Source organism: Miniopterus schreibersii (genome assembly GCF_964146895.1).
Source record: "Miniopterus schreibersii genome assembly, chromosome: 15".
In the NCBI taxonomy this organism is placed as follows: domain Eukaryota; kingdom Metazoa; phylum Chordata; class Mammalia; order Chiroptera; family Miniopteridae; genus Miniopterus; species Miniopterus schreibersii.
In genome coordinates this window covers 31,859,326-31,875,710 of record NC_138115.1, presented here as the reverse complement: position 1 = coordinate 31,875,710, position 16,385 = coordinate 31,859,326, and the positions used below count along the sequence as shown (strand labels likewise).

At 43.3% G+C, this 16,385-nt stretch overlaps 1 protein-coding gene across 1 annotated transcript in view; it reads left to right on the top strand.

Annotated features, from left to right (window-relative positions):
- The window catches only part of NEK11 (NIMA related kinase 11), a 132,634-nt gene that overhangs the window by 17,626 nt on the left and 98,623 nt on the right, over positions 1 to 16,385 (top strand). Inside the window, exon 3 of the mRNA XM_081159842.1 lies at positions 13,764 to 13,929. Coding sequence (XP_081015968.1) covers positions 13,764 to 13,929 — 166 coding nt within the window. The remainder of the gene's footprint in view (positions 1 to 13,763; positions 13,930 to 16,385) is intronic.

Sequence of the window (16,385 nt, the reverse complement as noted above, 5' to 3'; positions counted from 1 at the left end):
CCACTGTCATGAGGATGGCAAAGTGCAGTTTCGTTCAACAAGCATGTAGTTGGTGGCTGCCAAAGAGGTGAGGCAGCCACAGCCACTGTCCTCCAGGGGCTGGCATTCGGGCTGAAGGTAGGATGTGAAGGCAAACAGCTCTGTTAGAAGGGCCAGGAGGGTGAGAGAGATCTGGCCCCTTCCATTCTCTTGAGCTCTGTTAAAGACTTTGTAAAACGGGCAATGAAAAGGGGGTATATTTTAAATTGAAATTTAACAACAAAAAATTAACACAAAAAATGCAGTGCTATTTGGCTCACAAGGTAATCATAGAATTATTATAAAATTTAATTCCTAGTGTATTGCCGTTGGGGTGGCCCAGAAATGGAACTACATTGAAAGTTTCATGGAGAACACCTGTCAGAGCTGTTGGTGTGTCTCTGTGAGCTCTTGTCAAGAGCCAATATTTGAAGCCCTTCATGAATCTGCAGCCCTGAGCGAAAGGCCCTTTCGGCCACATCAGTGATCAGCCCTGATGCAGAAGAGAGCCCAGAGGAGCCCAGGGAAGGGAGGCTCGCCCAGTGAAGGGCCTCTGGACCCACTCGGAGGACATGGGGTTTTGTGACTTAGACTGATGGGCGTCCCCTAATGTGTGAGACCTTCGGAGCTGCAGTTGGGCAGCTTTTCCATTCTGTCCTTCCCTCTTCCTCACTCCAAGGCTGAACTTGCTTCCCTTTCCCGATGTAGAAAGACCAGCCTCAGGCAGAGCTGATGTCTTAATGAACTGGCCAGACCAGGGCACCCCCAGGGACAGGGGGCCATGCTGTCCCGCTGTTCCCAGGTGGGGAAGAGGCCACTCTTTTTACGTGAGGATTCATCTTGTCAGGCTTAGACTTCCTGTCACTGCCTCGAGGTCAGTAGAGAAGCTATGAAATCTCTGGCTGGTTCTCTCTGGCTCTGTCTCGTCCTGAGTCTTTCTCTGCTCCGCTGAAGAGATTTCACCCCGGGATGAGTGGGTGCCGTGGTGCTGGGAGGGGGAGATCTGGGGAGGGGATAGCTGCCCCCATCCCTGCCCTTGCAGACAGGGTCTCCCAGGGTGTGTTAGGAGTGAGGTATTTTCAAAGGGACGTTCCGGTTTCCAGGCTTCAGTTTCATCCAGTGCCTGGAAATATTTTGTTGCTTCAGCAGCGACTGGCACACTCAGTGTGCTTGTCCCTGGCCCTCAGGAACTTCCTCTACTTGGAGCCTGAAAGCCCCCAGATACCTTCATTCGTGGTTTCTCTTGGGGAGCAGATGGGTCTAATATGAGTTGTGTCATCAAAGGCCCCAGTTTCTGCCTTGAGAGAAGAGAGCAAAGAGGGTCAGAGCAGATGCCCTCCATGGGGCCAGGTACCCCCTCCAATTTCAGGGAAAACAGAACCAGCTCTGGGTCAGGGATGTTTTAGGCGTTGAAGGGTCCCCTCTTCAGGCTGAGGGCTGAACGCTTTGGTGCAATATCTGGATATTGCTTATCATTGTATTTTAAGTAAGTAAAACCCATTGACTCTATCTCTTGAAGTCTTAAAGCCTCCATTGCAGTTCCTTTAAATAAATTATACTGTAGTATGGACAAGACAGGGATATCACCCCTAACTTGAGATCCTAATACAGTCTAACCCATTAGCTCCTTGATCGCCACAAATATGTCTGTGTGGGTGACAGGAATTACCCCTGGTTAAAGCAGAGGAAATTGGGGACAGGTGATTGGTTCAAATCTAAAGTGTGCTAGGGAACTGAGAACAAATGTAGGAGTTCCTGTATCTTAATAGAAGATTTAACCATTAAATTTTGAAAATAAACTATGTAATTAAGGATGAAGTATTTAATTTTTTTGGTCTTAATTTTCTATGAATATAAAACTGATCAGAGTTGATCCTGGAATCCCATAAATTGTCTTTTTGTATCGTTTTCCATTAATAATAATATAACTTTTTCTTTTGAAAAACCAAAGTATTTCAATAACATGATTTTGTTTGATTTTACAGTAGTTCTATGAGGATGCTTCAAATAAATGTTTTTTTAAAACTTCCAAGTAACTACAAGGTATTACTGATCTCTAGTTTAGGAGAACCCTTAATTAACACTGAAAATGCATTTTCAGATTATTTTAAGGAGAAACATTATTTTTCTTGGTCCCATGAAAAGATATTTAGTTCACTGATACTACTAAGAATTGCTTCAATTTTATTTCAAGGTACTTTCTCTGGAGCTGGAGATTCAAATACAAGAGGAGATTTTATTATATACATTAATTTTGTTATTTTTACATACATTCTTGAAGAGTTAGGCTAAGACTATTATGACTTAATAGTCATATTTCCCTGACATAAGTTAGAATTTTATATTTGAAACCCATGAGAAATAAAACCTGATTTTGAAGTGTAATAACATCCCATCACAGAATCTCATCATTCATTGAAGCTCCATCAATGTGCTTCAACTCTTCCATATAGTCCTTTTAGGAGTGGAACCAAAGTAAAATCCACCCACATGGTATGAGGTATGTGTGGTTAATAGCATCTGTATCCAAGAATGCACACAGTTGATTTCCATTTGGCCTTTCTACTGACTCTGGAAAGTTAATTTTTAAGTGGCTCCACTGGTGGTAGCATTGCTCTGAGCACCTCATTTGCACTCACAGATAAAGATGTTTCAGTTCTTGTAAAGGCTTCCGTGGCCTCTTGAGTTCCTCATCTGTAACCATGGCCCCGTACCCCTTCCCTGTTAGGAGCATTCATAGCAATGACAGGTATCTAGGGGACTGACAGATTTGAGCCCTGCCCCACTTTATCACATGTATAAAAATCAAAGTTGTGCCCTGGCCTGTGTGGTTCAGTGGTTAGAGAGTCGGCCTGTGCACTGAAGGATCGTGGCTTGGATTCCCAGTGAAGGGCACGTATACCTTGGTTGTGGGTTCCCTCCCTGCCCTGGGTGAGGGTGTGCGCAGGAGGCAGCCAGTCCGTGTGTCTCTCTCACATTGATGTTTCTCTCTCTCTCTCTCTACCCCCCCTCCCTCCCTCCCCCCCTTCTCTCTCTCTTTCTCTCTTTCTCCCCTCCTTCCCTTCTACTCTATCTGCAAAGCAATGGAAAAAAATATCCTCAGGTGAAGATTAGCAACAACAACAAAAAAAGCAAAGTTGATCTAGTGACCAAGAATGAAGTTGGTTAGTTTGCAATAGTTATGTTTGACTAACACAGGCAAGACTGGCTACGCCATCTGTGAGACCCCAGTACAAAGAGAAAATGCAAGGTCCCTTGTTAAAAAATTCTTAAGAATTTCAAAGCAGTGACAGTAGTGCATTAAACCAAGGGTAGGGCCCTTCTAATCAGTGGGCCCCATGTGACGGCGCAGGTCCCCGCCCGTGAAGCCAGCCCTGAGCACAGGACAGCCCGGAGACGGCAGTGGGTGGGTGGCAGGTGGCAATAGGGTCTCCCCCCGAATGACAGGCATATGGCATAGTTCAGTAGCAGTCAAAGTGGTTGAACTGTTTTGGTTCCGAGGGTCTAAAAATAATTATCAAGGGTGAAGTCATCTTGTTTGAACAGATCTTTATAATCTCACATGAAATCGTAGACATAAAGGTCTCAAAGGCCACGTTTAATGAGAGAAACTATGCTTTGTCCTGTCATTGTTCACTGGCTTTCATTGCTTTTCTCACTGAGGCAATTTATCGGGCCTTCTGCTGATTCGCTAAGCTGGAGTTTCTCTGGTAAATGTTCTCTGGGGTGAATGAAGGATGGTATGTTTAAGTATATGTTTCAATTCGCTCCACTTACTTTCCTAATTTTCTGTTTCCTGAGAGCAAACGACCCTAAAGCCTACACCTCTAGCTTTGATCTTTAACCCATTATGCAATCTCATGTTTTCAGGGTCCGAAGGAAATCTTCGTTTCAATATCCAGACAATGTCTGAAGTTTAGTCAATCAAATGGAAAGTATCCTTTTTTCTGGTAGCTGCCACTCCTGATTCTGAAGACTGGTAAATAAATGGTGTCATATGGGACTGGCTTCTCTGCCCTCCACATATCCAGTGACCTGCCAGTTTCCCCTAAGAATCTCTCCAGTTTACCTTTTTTCTCTGCTGTCAAGTCACTGCAGGCCTTTGTAGTTTGACCTCCTGACTGGTGGGCTACTCTACTCTTTCCTCAAGCTCAAGGGGAACCATTTTATAGAATGCTACTTTTATAATGTCACTCTCTTGCTAAAGGTCTTACAGCTCTTGAATCCCTCCTGTCAGACAAAATTTAAAGTCAGCCTCCTATCAACTGGACCCTCCCCACCTGTCTGAACTGTGGGAGTCATATTGCCCAACAGGACCAGTCGACTGCCTCTCCCCGAGCTCCTGGAGACAGTGTGAAGGCGTTTTAGCCTTTAACCTGCACCATCCTCTGGTTCAGATCACAGGGTTGCGTAATGTCCTTTGTGGTGACTGGAGAGCTCCAGGGCTGATGGTGAGCTGCCAGGTACTATCTGCTCCTTAGTTATATGGCGATGTGTACATTAACTCACGGCATTGCACTTACACTGCTACACACATGTTCTGTCACCTTAAGCTGTGCCCCTTGGTTATGGGGAACCTTGTCATTGTTGCCTAACAACAATTTTTGTACACCTCAGATCTTCACCTAAAATATAAGCTCCTAGAAGACATAAATTGGGTCCTTGAGGCTTTTTTTAATATATGCCCCATAATGCCCAGCTTCCCCAGTGCCCATTGAATTCATTTATCATCAACTCAATTATCCATTGATTGAACATTGTGCACTCTACAACTGATGCCCTGGACGTGGAATTAGGCACTAATGAGATCAAGAATCAGGAGCCCAGGAAGGCCACTAGCTAGTGGCGGTGGCAGCAAGATAGCGTTCCTGGGGCAAGAGTGCCACAGGGCCCAGCACCAGTGATGTTGGCAGGGACACTGTCCCTACTCTGGTCTTCCTGAATCTCTTAGTGGATCTGTGACCCACTCACTAAATTTGTAATAAATTCCTTCTTGGCTTCAGTCAGTCACATCTTATTTTGTTGCTTGGAACCAAGGAACCTGGCAGACAACAGAAAGGAAAGTACACATGTATTAGCCGTCTAAGTAAGATAGCTTGTGTGGGTATGTTGAAATCTTGTTTTTCTCTTTTTCAGAGAAAGGCAAGGAATAGAAAAAATATCTAGAGGTAGGAAAAATATACGCATGCTCTTTCAGTAGAGACTCAGTTCAGTTTAGATGGAACTAATACCAGGACATGTTATTTGATCATAAGGCAGAACATTTAAAAATTAATGCAATTTACCAGGTACAGAAATAGCATACTTTTCCTGCGAGGAACACATGCCATCCTACATCTTACCCAGTATGAGAGTCCTTTCTGCATCTTTCATGGCAAATAGGCCCACCAAACTCCACTGATAGTGCTTGATGAGGTAACGTCCTCCTGCCTGTGATTCGTGTCTAGCAGTCCCATTTCTGCAATCTACAGCAGCAGAGATCACATGTTTCCCTTTGAATACAGCACAGCTCTTCAGGTGTTTAAAGAATCTCTGGTTCAGTTAAGGCAGTAGTTTTCAAACTTCATTGTGAGTATAAACCTCCCCAGTACATTGTTTATATGCAGATTCCAAGGCCTGAGCATGGGAAGTGTGATCCAGTAGGTCTCAGCTAGGATCTAGGAGCTCTGGGTAATTATGCTATAAGTGGTTTATGATTTTTATTCATTGAGCTCCCACTGTGTGCCAGTTCTGGATCAGAGGCGGCAGATATAAAAACAAATAGGAATATACATTTCTCCAAAGAAGATATACAAGTGTCCAGTAAGCACAGGAAAAAAATATGATGTTGCATATCAAACCACAATCAAAACCTCCATGAGAGGCCACTTCATACCCACTAGGATGGCTGGAATCAAATAGGTAGATAGATAATGTGAAGAAATTGGAACTCTCATACACTGCTGGTGAGAATATAAAATGGTGTAGCCACTTAGCAAAAAAAATGTACCTGTTCCTGAAAACATAGAGTTACCATATAACCCAGCAATTATCCTCAGTATATACCCAAAAGAAAAGAAAACATGTGTCCACACAAAAACTTATAGACACATGTTGATAGCAGCATTATTCATAAGAGCCAAAAAGTAGAAACAACCCCAACGTCCATCAACTGACAAATGGATAAACAAAATGTGGTATATCCATACAATGGAAAATTACTCAGTCGTAAAAAGGAATGAAGTACTGATACAACATGGATGAACCTTGAAAATATGCTAAGTGAAAGAAACCAGTCACAAAAGGCCACATATTGTATAATTCCATTTATTTGAAATATCCAGAATAGGCAAATCCAGAGAGACAGAACTCATAGATTAGTGGTTGCCAGGAACTGTGGGACATAGGAATGGGGGGGTGACTGCTAATGGATAAGAAGTTTCTTTGGGGATTGTATTAGTTTCCTAGGACTTCCTTGACAAAATACCATAGACTGAGTGGCTTAAACAATAGAAGTGTATATTAGTCTTGTTCCCACACACTACCTTCAGTTTTTATAGATGAGCCATTCTACTCTTAAGCTGGGTTTCATTCATTTTAGATTTGAGGATTTTATTTTCGCAGCTGTAACTATAGAACTGCAGGTTTATCCTTGCAAAATTCAGGCTGGGTGGTTTCCAGCTCGCATTTCAGCTTCTTCAATCACTTTGAAAAATTGACTCTGACTATGTCTATTGATTGTGTTGCCTGGCTTTGCATTTCCTACAAACTTGGTAAATATGTCTTTTTGGATTTTCACCAAACTCATTAATAAAATGTTGGAGAAGATATTAGTAGGGACGGATTCCTGTGACATTACAAGAGGGAGCACCTGCAATGTGGCCTGAGACCCAAGACTCTAGCATGTCCAACCGGCCCACTTGTTCAACCAGCCATGAAACCATGTGAAGATCGCATCTCTCCCAAATTAAGAGGCTATCACGGGACTCTTCGTGTTGGCATCTGTTAACATGAGTTTATCAGATGTGCTGAAATCATGGTATACCATGACTAATTACTTCTCTCTGATCTACCAATCAAATAACCCTGTCAGAGAAAGAAACTCGGTTAATTTAGCTTAAATTAACTGCCCATGTGAGCCCCCGCTGGCCTCTGCTTCATGTTCTAAATGCCCACAGCCATCTGTTCAACCGCCAATTCTTCAGCTTCGCCAGAGATTCACGTTGGGATTGCTCTACACTTCCTGAAAGATGCTTGTCGTGGAAACTGGAACATGTGCTTGGGGGTGGGGGGGAGGCAGGACCACACCCTTTTCTTTTTTCCTGATTATTCATATTATCGCCCTTGGTACAGAGACTGTCTTCAAGTCGTGTTCTCAGCGTGCAGCTCACTTGGGTCTGGCGGGATCCTGTAGTGGTGAGGTGCCCAGGGTTCAGAAGTGGGTCTCAGTTGTATCATTCCTGGGTGCGCTTGGCCACTCCTTTGACTCTGTGCCTTTAAGGGAGGATCTTAGCCTGCCTGTATCTCAGTTTCTTCATTTCAAGAGTGAGGATTATAATAGTGTCTTAGCACAGTGCCTGGTGCCAGATAACTGCCCCTTATGTGGCGTTTGCTATTGTCATAATTAACACCAGTATCACTACTTTAGTGGGTGGGTGTTTTCATGTGATTGGCCTTTGGTGCTCTTTTTAGGATAGCCTTTCATTCTTTTAAGGTGCATGATGCTTTCCTGTGGTTTGTAATTATTTGTCTCTGCCCTCCCACTGAATTGCAAACCCCTGGAAGGCAGAGGCTGTGCCTCCGACAAGCAGAGTGTCTTACACAGGTCAGGTGCTCCATATACATGTACCGACGTCAGAAACTGAAATTAAAAGTTGAGAAGCTTTTCCTAAATTAGACATCAAAGTGTCTTATTCCATATGTGCATTGCAATCCTGTTTCTGAACGAGTTCTGTTTGAAATAATTACTGATGTCCTTTTTGAGGAAACCACTAGAGCTGTGTGATTAAAATGAAAAGCAATCTATGTCATGAAGGATCCAGAGGTTGAAATACCCTCTTTTAAAAGGCAAGAATTACATCCCTGACATTATCATCAATAACAGCAACAACGGTAATAATAGTAGTAATCATCATACATGCCAAGAAGTTTGGAATTAAATTTGAAGCTCAACCGTAGCAGCCACGTTTGGCCAGCATATTAGCGTTCTGTTTTTCCGTTTCTTATTTCTGCCTGCTCTTGCTGGTCTCGTTTTCTATGTTATTATGTAAGTTATGTCAAATCCTCTGTGGAATGAGGCAGAGTATAAATACATGAGAGTAATAAATTATGTAACAAGACATGTTCGAAGGGTCAGTGGGCAGCTGTGCCTTATCACTACTGGGAACCAGAACAAGAGGAAACCGACACAAACCGCAGTTTTTCAAACATGGGCCAGAACTGTAAGGGCGAGTTTCCTAATGGTGTTTTAAAACCGACTGGAGTTTTGGGTCATATGGGTGTCGGCTGTGGAATGTTCTCGGGAGGTTGTGCGGTCAAGTCTCGCTGCCTGTCTGGGTTCCAGGTCCTCGCCTGTAAAGTGAGGGGGCTGGACCATCAGCGGTTCCCAGATCTTTGTTGTCAGATAAGATCTGATGCTACACGGGGTGGAAGGGGGACATATGCCTCTGTCTCGGGCTACTCTTCAACCCCCCCCCCCCCAAGCCTCTAGAGAACTTGGGCTCTTCAACACTCAGCCCTGGCAGCCTCCTGGAGCCCCACCTGCTATGGGCCGTGTGCTCCCTGGACTAGCAGCTCAGGGCATCGCCAGTCACCTTGTTAGGAATGGGCAGCCTCGGGCCCATCCTAGCCTGTCCTGGAACAGACACCCTGCTGATTCGTATGCACAGTAAAATCTGAGAAGCACTGCTCTTGAGATCCTTTTTCCTTCCTTTGGGGCTTCTTCAGATATCACACTTTATGAGCCTGACAGGTCTTTTTCCTCTCATCGTTGAACATGACAGCACTTTGATTTATCCTCAAATAATTTAAAGTCTCTAGGAACAACGCTGGTGGAAAGCCGTACTCAGACTTTGTTCAGAGCCCTTGGCTCAGTGTCATGCCCCAAGGAGGTGGTCTCGGGTGCAGAGTTCCTGTGGGTTCCTTGGGCAGGTAGGACAAACCCTGCACAGCCATCTCTGTGAGGTGGCAAGCACGATGGCTCCCCATCCCCCCACTGACTGGAAATGAAGCCCCTGTAATGAGATGGGCGAGCCAGGAGTCCGTCCCCCTGTCTCTTCCTCCCCTTACACAGTCCACAGAAACTCTGTGTGTGTGACAGATCAATGACTGAACCCCTAAGCTGTCATCTGGGGAAACTAGATCCTTCCTAGTAGTAGTAGGTTCTAAATTGAACTCTTGGTAGGTTAAGCCCTGGCTTTTCTGATGCATAAGACGAATTTTTTTGTGTGTGTGTAAGCACCACTCAGCAGAAATATAAGACCCAGAATCAGTTGCTTATACCATCTAATGGAAGTATGCTAATACAGAGCTTTGTTTTCCTTCCTTTCCATCTCTAAATAAAATGACAACCTGCTTCATGCTATAGTTAAACCAAAGAGAGAGTTTCGGCACAAGTCCATATATTACAATTACCATGATGATAGAAGAGACTGAAATTTAGAAATAAAAACTTTTTGCTGTTTTGTCTGTTTTTTGTTTTTGTTTTTTAATTAAATATATCTTTATTGATTTCAGAGAGGGAGGGAGGGAGGGAGAGAGAGAGAGACAGACAGACAGACAGACAGACATCAATGATGAGAGTCACTGATCGGCTGTCTCTGCACGCCCCTGACTGGGGATCGAGCCTGCAACCCGGGCATGTGCCCTGACTGGAATCGCACAAAGATCTCCTGGATCCTAGGTCGATGCTCAACCTCTGAGCCATGCTGGCCGGGCTGTTTTGTCTGTCTTAATGTTAACTGAGGCCAACCAGCACCTACCTGCTACCAATCAGATTAGGGGACTTTATTTCACTGACACCCTAGATTATTTTTTCATTTTATTTTTGAAGCACCAACCTTCTTCTTGCCTGGATCATAATTTAATTTTACTTTAAACTGGGCTTATCCTTGGTCAGTTTTACCTAGTCAACAAAATGGAGCTAATTAGTTTTTGTTGCTTCTTAAAACTCAATTTGTCTCTGCATCTTGATTTCATGGCAGGCTTTGCATCACATCTGGCTTTCTCATTGAAAGCCATAGTTCTGGTCTTTTTCTGGAATGTTCAAAATGAAAACCTGACAAGAATTATGTATTAGAACATTGCATTTTGAATATTAACCTAGCATTAATTGTAAATTTGGAGCGTATAACAGTCGTAACAAAAGCTAACCTGATTATCTAGGGTAAATTATTCTTTTATAGCCTTACTGACATTGTCATGCTCCTTAATTTCCTTGCTGACATAAACAGGATCTTTGTTTGCTCTCACCTCAGTACCTTTCAAAGTGTGATGAATAAATGAATGATTTGTTGCATTCAGTCTTACGTTATCAACTTTTATTTTTGTTTTTAAGGCATATTACTACTCAATTGTTTAACAATTTTGAATCAAATGAGTTTTGCACAATTGAACTTATTAAAAACTGGCCGTTACACACACAAAATCATGCCTGCAGAGTTATAGTACCTAAGACAATCTCAAAATGTAGTCAGTATTTGTCTTTAAACCTCCTACTGCTGAAATTTCTGTTTACTCTCTTCTCTTAGGGTGGGGAAAGGCAACTTGCATAATTTGTTATGGTACCAGCATGGAAACACTGCATGGAATTCGACACCACAAATGCAAATATTCTCTAGAGCTTATGATGTCATCTTTTTACATATGCTGTTGCTTCAGTGGGGAAAATGTGAAAGGACATGAGAAAATTTGGGGAAAAAACAACCCTTGATTAACATCTCAAAAGTATCATCGGTCCTATTTGTACGAAAGGCAGGCCAATTCTAAGGGAATGGTTAGCTCTAGTTATCCCACATTTCCGAAGCTGCACTCCAGAGTCTGTCAGTTCCCTCCGCATTCTGGAGAGAAAGCAGCGTGCACTCAGAGAGCAGAAAGTGTGCAAAAGAGGAGTCTGCCCGGGTGCCCGTTTTGCTGCTGTCACAAAGTTTCTCCGGGACAGCTGAGAGCCTGATAAAATAAATATGTCATGTTATTTAGGAGTGGGTGACAGGCTGAGAGTCACTGAGCGGGTGACAAGCTGTACGTGGCTCGGTAAGTTTCCACGCTTCCTTTGGCTGACAGGGATCTCATCATATTAAGTGACACACAACGAGAGCTCCCTCTGTCAGTCCAGGGACACGATTTTAGGGAAGGAAGGAAGGTGGAATGTCTCCGTGCCAGCCAGAGGTGACTGTACGAGATGCCGCCTGTCTAAATAGTCCTGCCTTCCTCTGCCAGGCTGGGGGCAAATGAGATTTCATGCTCTAGCACCAGGCTGCCGGGCGAGGCCCAGGTAACTGTAAAATCTCATGCTCTGTTGCACAGCAGTTGCTATTTGCCAGGGAAAGTAAGTACCTTGAAGCTGTTTATAGCATTTGCTCCTTCACAGCCAGAGAATATTATGAGTTTGCGTGAGGCTTTCTGTTGTCGTGCTTAACTGCTGTGACCTTTACAGCCTCATGTTAGCTGGGGCACAGCAAATTATGAAGATGTCATTGAACTCTGCCTGCTGCTTCGTAATCATCGGAAGTGACAGAAAAGCAGAGCTGCGGATGTCATTTCAAGCTCCTTAGAGCACACTATGTTGTAGTACACCGAGATGCCGCTCTTAATAACATGGGGGCATTTTTAACCAAATTCTTGATAGAACAGTTTTTCCATAAAATATGTTACCAAGCAAGCATTTCTCTAGGATCCTCTTCTTTATCAAGTAGAGGCCTAAACAGGGTGTCGCATAACTAACAGAACCAATGAGAAAGGGAACCAAATGTCCCAACTTCCTGAACTGAGTGATAGTTGAAGACTCTTGTAAATGCCAGAGCAGAGCCTGCTAAGAGCCACCCTTTCTAGTGTAATTGGACCGCTCGTTGTGGAAACAGTGCCTGCTGTGGTTGTGTTTTGGGGGTGGGATGAGTTCAGAATTGGAAGACCATGAAGAACATTTAAAAAGAATGCTAGATTTTTACATTTTTTAATGAATGTTTTAGAATTATCTTGTCAGTTACTTATTTAAGCACTTTTTTTTTTTTTTTCCAACTTGTCAGGTTTTTTGGGTAAGCATTTGATTTAGTTTTCCCAGCAAAGATAACTTCCACACTCATCCTTCATCAGCTTGTCATATTTTAGTTACAGATTTACAATAATGAGTAGAACTGACATAAACAAGTTTGAGAATAAACACCGGGACTTTGGTGAGTACACAGGTCTCAGCTGGAGGATAGAAATGGGTGGCCCACGAGCGCCTGCTAGCCCCAGGCGCTCCCTTTGGCAAAGGCAACCCTCAGCATCTGTTGGAAGGACTGGAGGACCCTGGTTAATCTACGAATTGGTTAAAGGGCCTTTAGTTAAGAGAGTTTCTATGCAAATACATTTTCATTAATATACATAGGTGATAACTCTTAAAGCACATTGTTTTGAAAAATGATTTCTAGTTCAGATCCTGCAGAACTTGCCTTAAGGAACAGCTACAGCTCCCTTACAATCGGTGGAATCTGTCTACACCTGTAATTGGTGCTCTGAAGTGCTTCTCCCCGGCAATCTAGTTTACACGCTGGTACCATAACTGGTTTGTTCCTCAGACCACTTTTTTCTTAGATGGGAAGAGATAATGTTTTGGTCCACTCCTCACTGAGTTATCACAATTTTTAAATTAATAATTTGGGGATTTAATGAGTTTTTATTCTACTTACATATGCTCAAGATCTTCAATACCTCTGTCAATGTTTTTAGATCTTTTTTCTCTTCTCCTAAATAGCAGTAGCAATAAAGTATGCTATGCAAAGGGTAGTTTAAAAAGAAAAGAAATAGATATTGTCTTATTAATAGATTTGGAACCTTTTAGAGCTTAGAGAGAGAGAAGCGTGTGTGTGTGTGTGTGTGTGTGTGTGCGCGCATTATGTGTATTATACACAGATATGCAGAGGCAGAGAGAGACACAGGCAGAGAGAGCAAGTCAGAGAAAGAGTTTGGCAAAGCAAGAATAAGAGACAGACAGTGACAGATATTATATTTATATTAAATTATATTACATTGTATTATGTTATAGTCAAATACACTTGTATATATAGAGACAGATAGAGACAAAGGGATACAGAGGCAGAGACAGGGAGACATCAAGATAGGGATAGAGAGAGAAATTGAAAAGCAGACAGAAACAGAGGAAAACAGCTGAGAGAGAGAAAGCACACAGAGAGACAGAAAAAGACAGACAGAAATAGAGACACCATGCAAAAGACAAAGAAAAATGGAGATAACTGGAGAGATAGAGGAAGGGCCACCTCAGTGATATTATGCAAGATTAGCTCCTTCTCTGCCCTGTTTGACCAAAACTGTAGAGCCTCAGGTGTAGAGGTCAGAGGCCTTGGGGAAGTCATGTCACTGGCTAGGACAGAGAGGCAGGTCCAGGCACCACCTAGAGACACAGTGTCATAATAGGCAATACCAGACCGATGAGTAGGTCACAGCCTAGGCATTAATTAGATGGCCCTACACCACTTGTTCAGATCTATTGAATGTGTTTTTTTAGTTCTAAATATATTTTAAAAAAAAATTTTTTTTTTTGGCTGCAGAAAGGTATTGAAAGAAATCTCGGTTGGAGAACTCAATCCAAATGACACCGTACAGGCAAATTTGGAGGCCCAGCTCCTTTCCAAGCTGGACCACCCAGCCATCGTCAAGTTTCACGCAAGCTTTGTGGAGCAAGATAATTTCTGCATTATCACGGAGTACTGTGAGGTGAGACTTTCCTTCTCTTATCAAAATCTTAATAAAAATATGTTTTATAGAAAAAGTCTGTAAAGAGATGTCTCAAAAGTTCAACTATCAAACCACAAACTGAACTATAAAAACCTAAGATCTCGTGTCTTGCAGCTAAGAATGATCATCTCTAGGTAATTGACAGATCTGTTTCTAATGAAGGGTTTCTGTCATTTGGAAAATTTCAGAATGAATCAGTTTTAAGAAGAAAGTACTGCAGAAGAATGCTTCAATATCTTTTTTTGTGGGGGGAGCATTCCCCAAACCTCTTACAATGGTCCAGTGCTTAGATGAACATTTAAATGCCATAATAGAGGCCTGGACAGAGCAGAGGTGCATCTCCTGAATTCTGGCTTTTAGCTCTTATGGCTCATTTCCCCTAATGAGAATTGGAAATGGAAATAAGGCTCATTTTCTCCATGAAAATCCTTTATATTTATTGATTTGTGATTTATGGCTTCAGGTATTTGCAGTTTCCCCTGCCACTCCATATTCTTTCCAAGTGATAATAGGCTATGCATTTTACTTATCCCCAAGTGAGTATGAGGCTGCTTAGAACAGTACCATAGAGGAAAGTTGACAAGGTGCAGCTGTAACGTGGACCTCTGCATTTACTCTTGAGAGGCTAGGTTGAAGGGAATTGTAACGAGTTAGATCAGATCCAAGACGGTGGCAGAGTAGGTGGAGGCTACACTCATCTCCTCCCAGGACCAAATTGGAATTATATCTAAAATGTAGAGCAACCTGAATAACCAAATGAAGACTAACTGAAGAGAAGTTTTATAAGCAAGGATTTACAGAAGAAGCCACATTGAGACTGGTAGGAAGGGCAGAGGCTCCAAAAGGGCTGGCCCAGCTCCCACTGGTGGCAGCGAAGATTCTGGAGGGTTATCTCAGCTACAAAGTTTCCCCAAGAAGTGAGGGGTCACAACATCAAGCTGGGCTCCCCAGCCCAGAGCACCACAGCTGGGAAGGTGCCCACATAACATCTGGCTGTGAAAATTGGAGGGGATTCTGTCTGCCAGGAGAGATGGAAGTGTGTTAGAGACACAGGCACCCTTTTAAAGGCCAATGCACAAAATCTCATTTGCAGCAACTCACCCTGGGCTTAGGTGGAGGGAGGGTGGAGCGGACTAGAGTTGCATGAGGAGAGACTGGGATATGTGGATTAGAGGAGAGAGCTGAAGGGACAGCCACCAGGATCCCTGTGCTGAGTGACATCTTTCTTGGGTGGAGCACTCCCCTCCATAGGGCATCAGCCTTGGGGAATGCAGTAGCCCCACCCTCAGGACTCCCTGTAGCCCCACTCTGCAGAGGTTGTGCCCTGCTGAGGGTCAGCTGCCTAGTTCAGTATATAGAGGTCTGGGCAGGCTCAGGGGGTGTCAGTGGCTGAGTGGTATGGCTTTGGGGCGGGGGCCATTTTTCCCCCTTACCCAAAGATGACATTGCTCAGACAATATCTCCCAGCATATTCTGGGAGCAAGTATTCACCAAATGCACGTTGGAAGAATTTAGTTCTATTCATACTTTCAAGTGTATTTAGCTCATCACCTGGGTGTTGCTGGGACCCAAATGGAATGATTGATGCCGGAAGAAAGAAGATGCTCTTTAGAGTGGAAGGCAGGCCTATTTTGGTCAGAAACTTTGGAGAACAAGACGGTGCTGTGTATTTGAGACATAGAAAAAAAGAGGCAGGAAAAGGAGAAGCGTCTCTAAAGGAGTAAGGGTGACTACAAAAACCAGCCTTGCTTGTGCTTTACACTTGAGTGGACGTATCACCCAAAATGAAACCAAGAGCCAAGTTAAAGTATCTGAAAGTCTGACATACTCAAGTCTCAAAAACCAGGACATTCGGATGTGTACCTCTCCTTCAGCCAGGGGATTGTTAAGAAAGTCTATAAAACGGTGAGGTGTGCAAAGTGGTGGCCGTGCAGATAGCCTGGCAGTTGTGTCACAGTCCATGCAGGGCCCCCGTGGCCCACCTGCTGTAATTCAGTCCTTCTCGTCCTTTCGCCCCATTCGATGAATAAACTATCCTTGTGGGAAACACTTGACTCCTACCGCTCATGGCTGTTACTGCTATCTCTGCTGCTGCTTTTGGCACTTTGAACTCCCCTGCCCTTAAAAAATTTTCACTGTAGTCAGCAGTGTCCAAAGGCACCTTCTGTGATGATGGAAATGTTCTGCAGTTGTGCTGTTTAATACAGTAGTCACCAGTCACACGCGACTCTTTAGCACTTGATGGAGTATGGCTAGTGCGACTAAGGAGCCCGGTGTTAAATTTTACTTAATTTTAATTAACTTAAATTTAAATAACCATGTGTAGCTAGTGGCTACTACTGTATTGGACAGATCTAGATGATAAGCTATAGCTTTCTTTCCCTGCATTAATTATTTTTATTTTAATTTTAATCTACCAGAAAAGTTACAAGAAT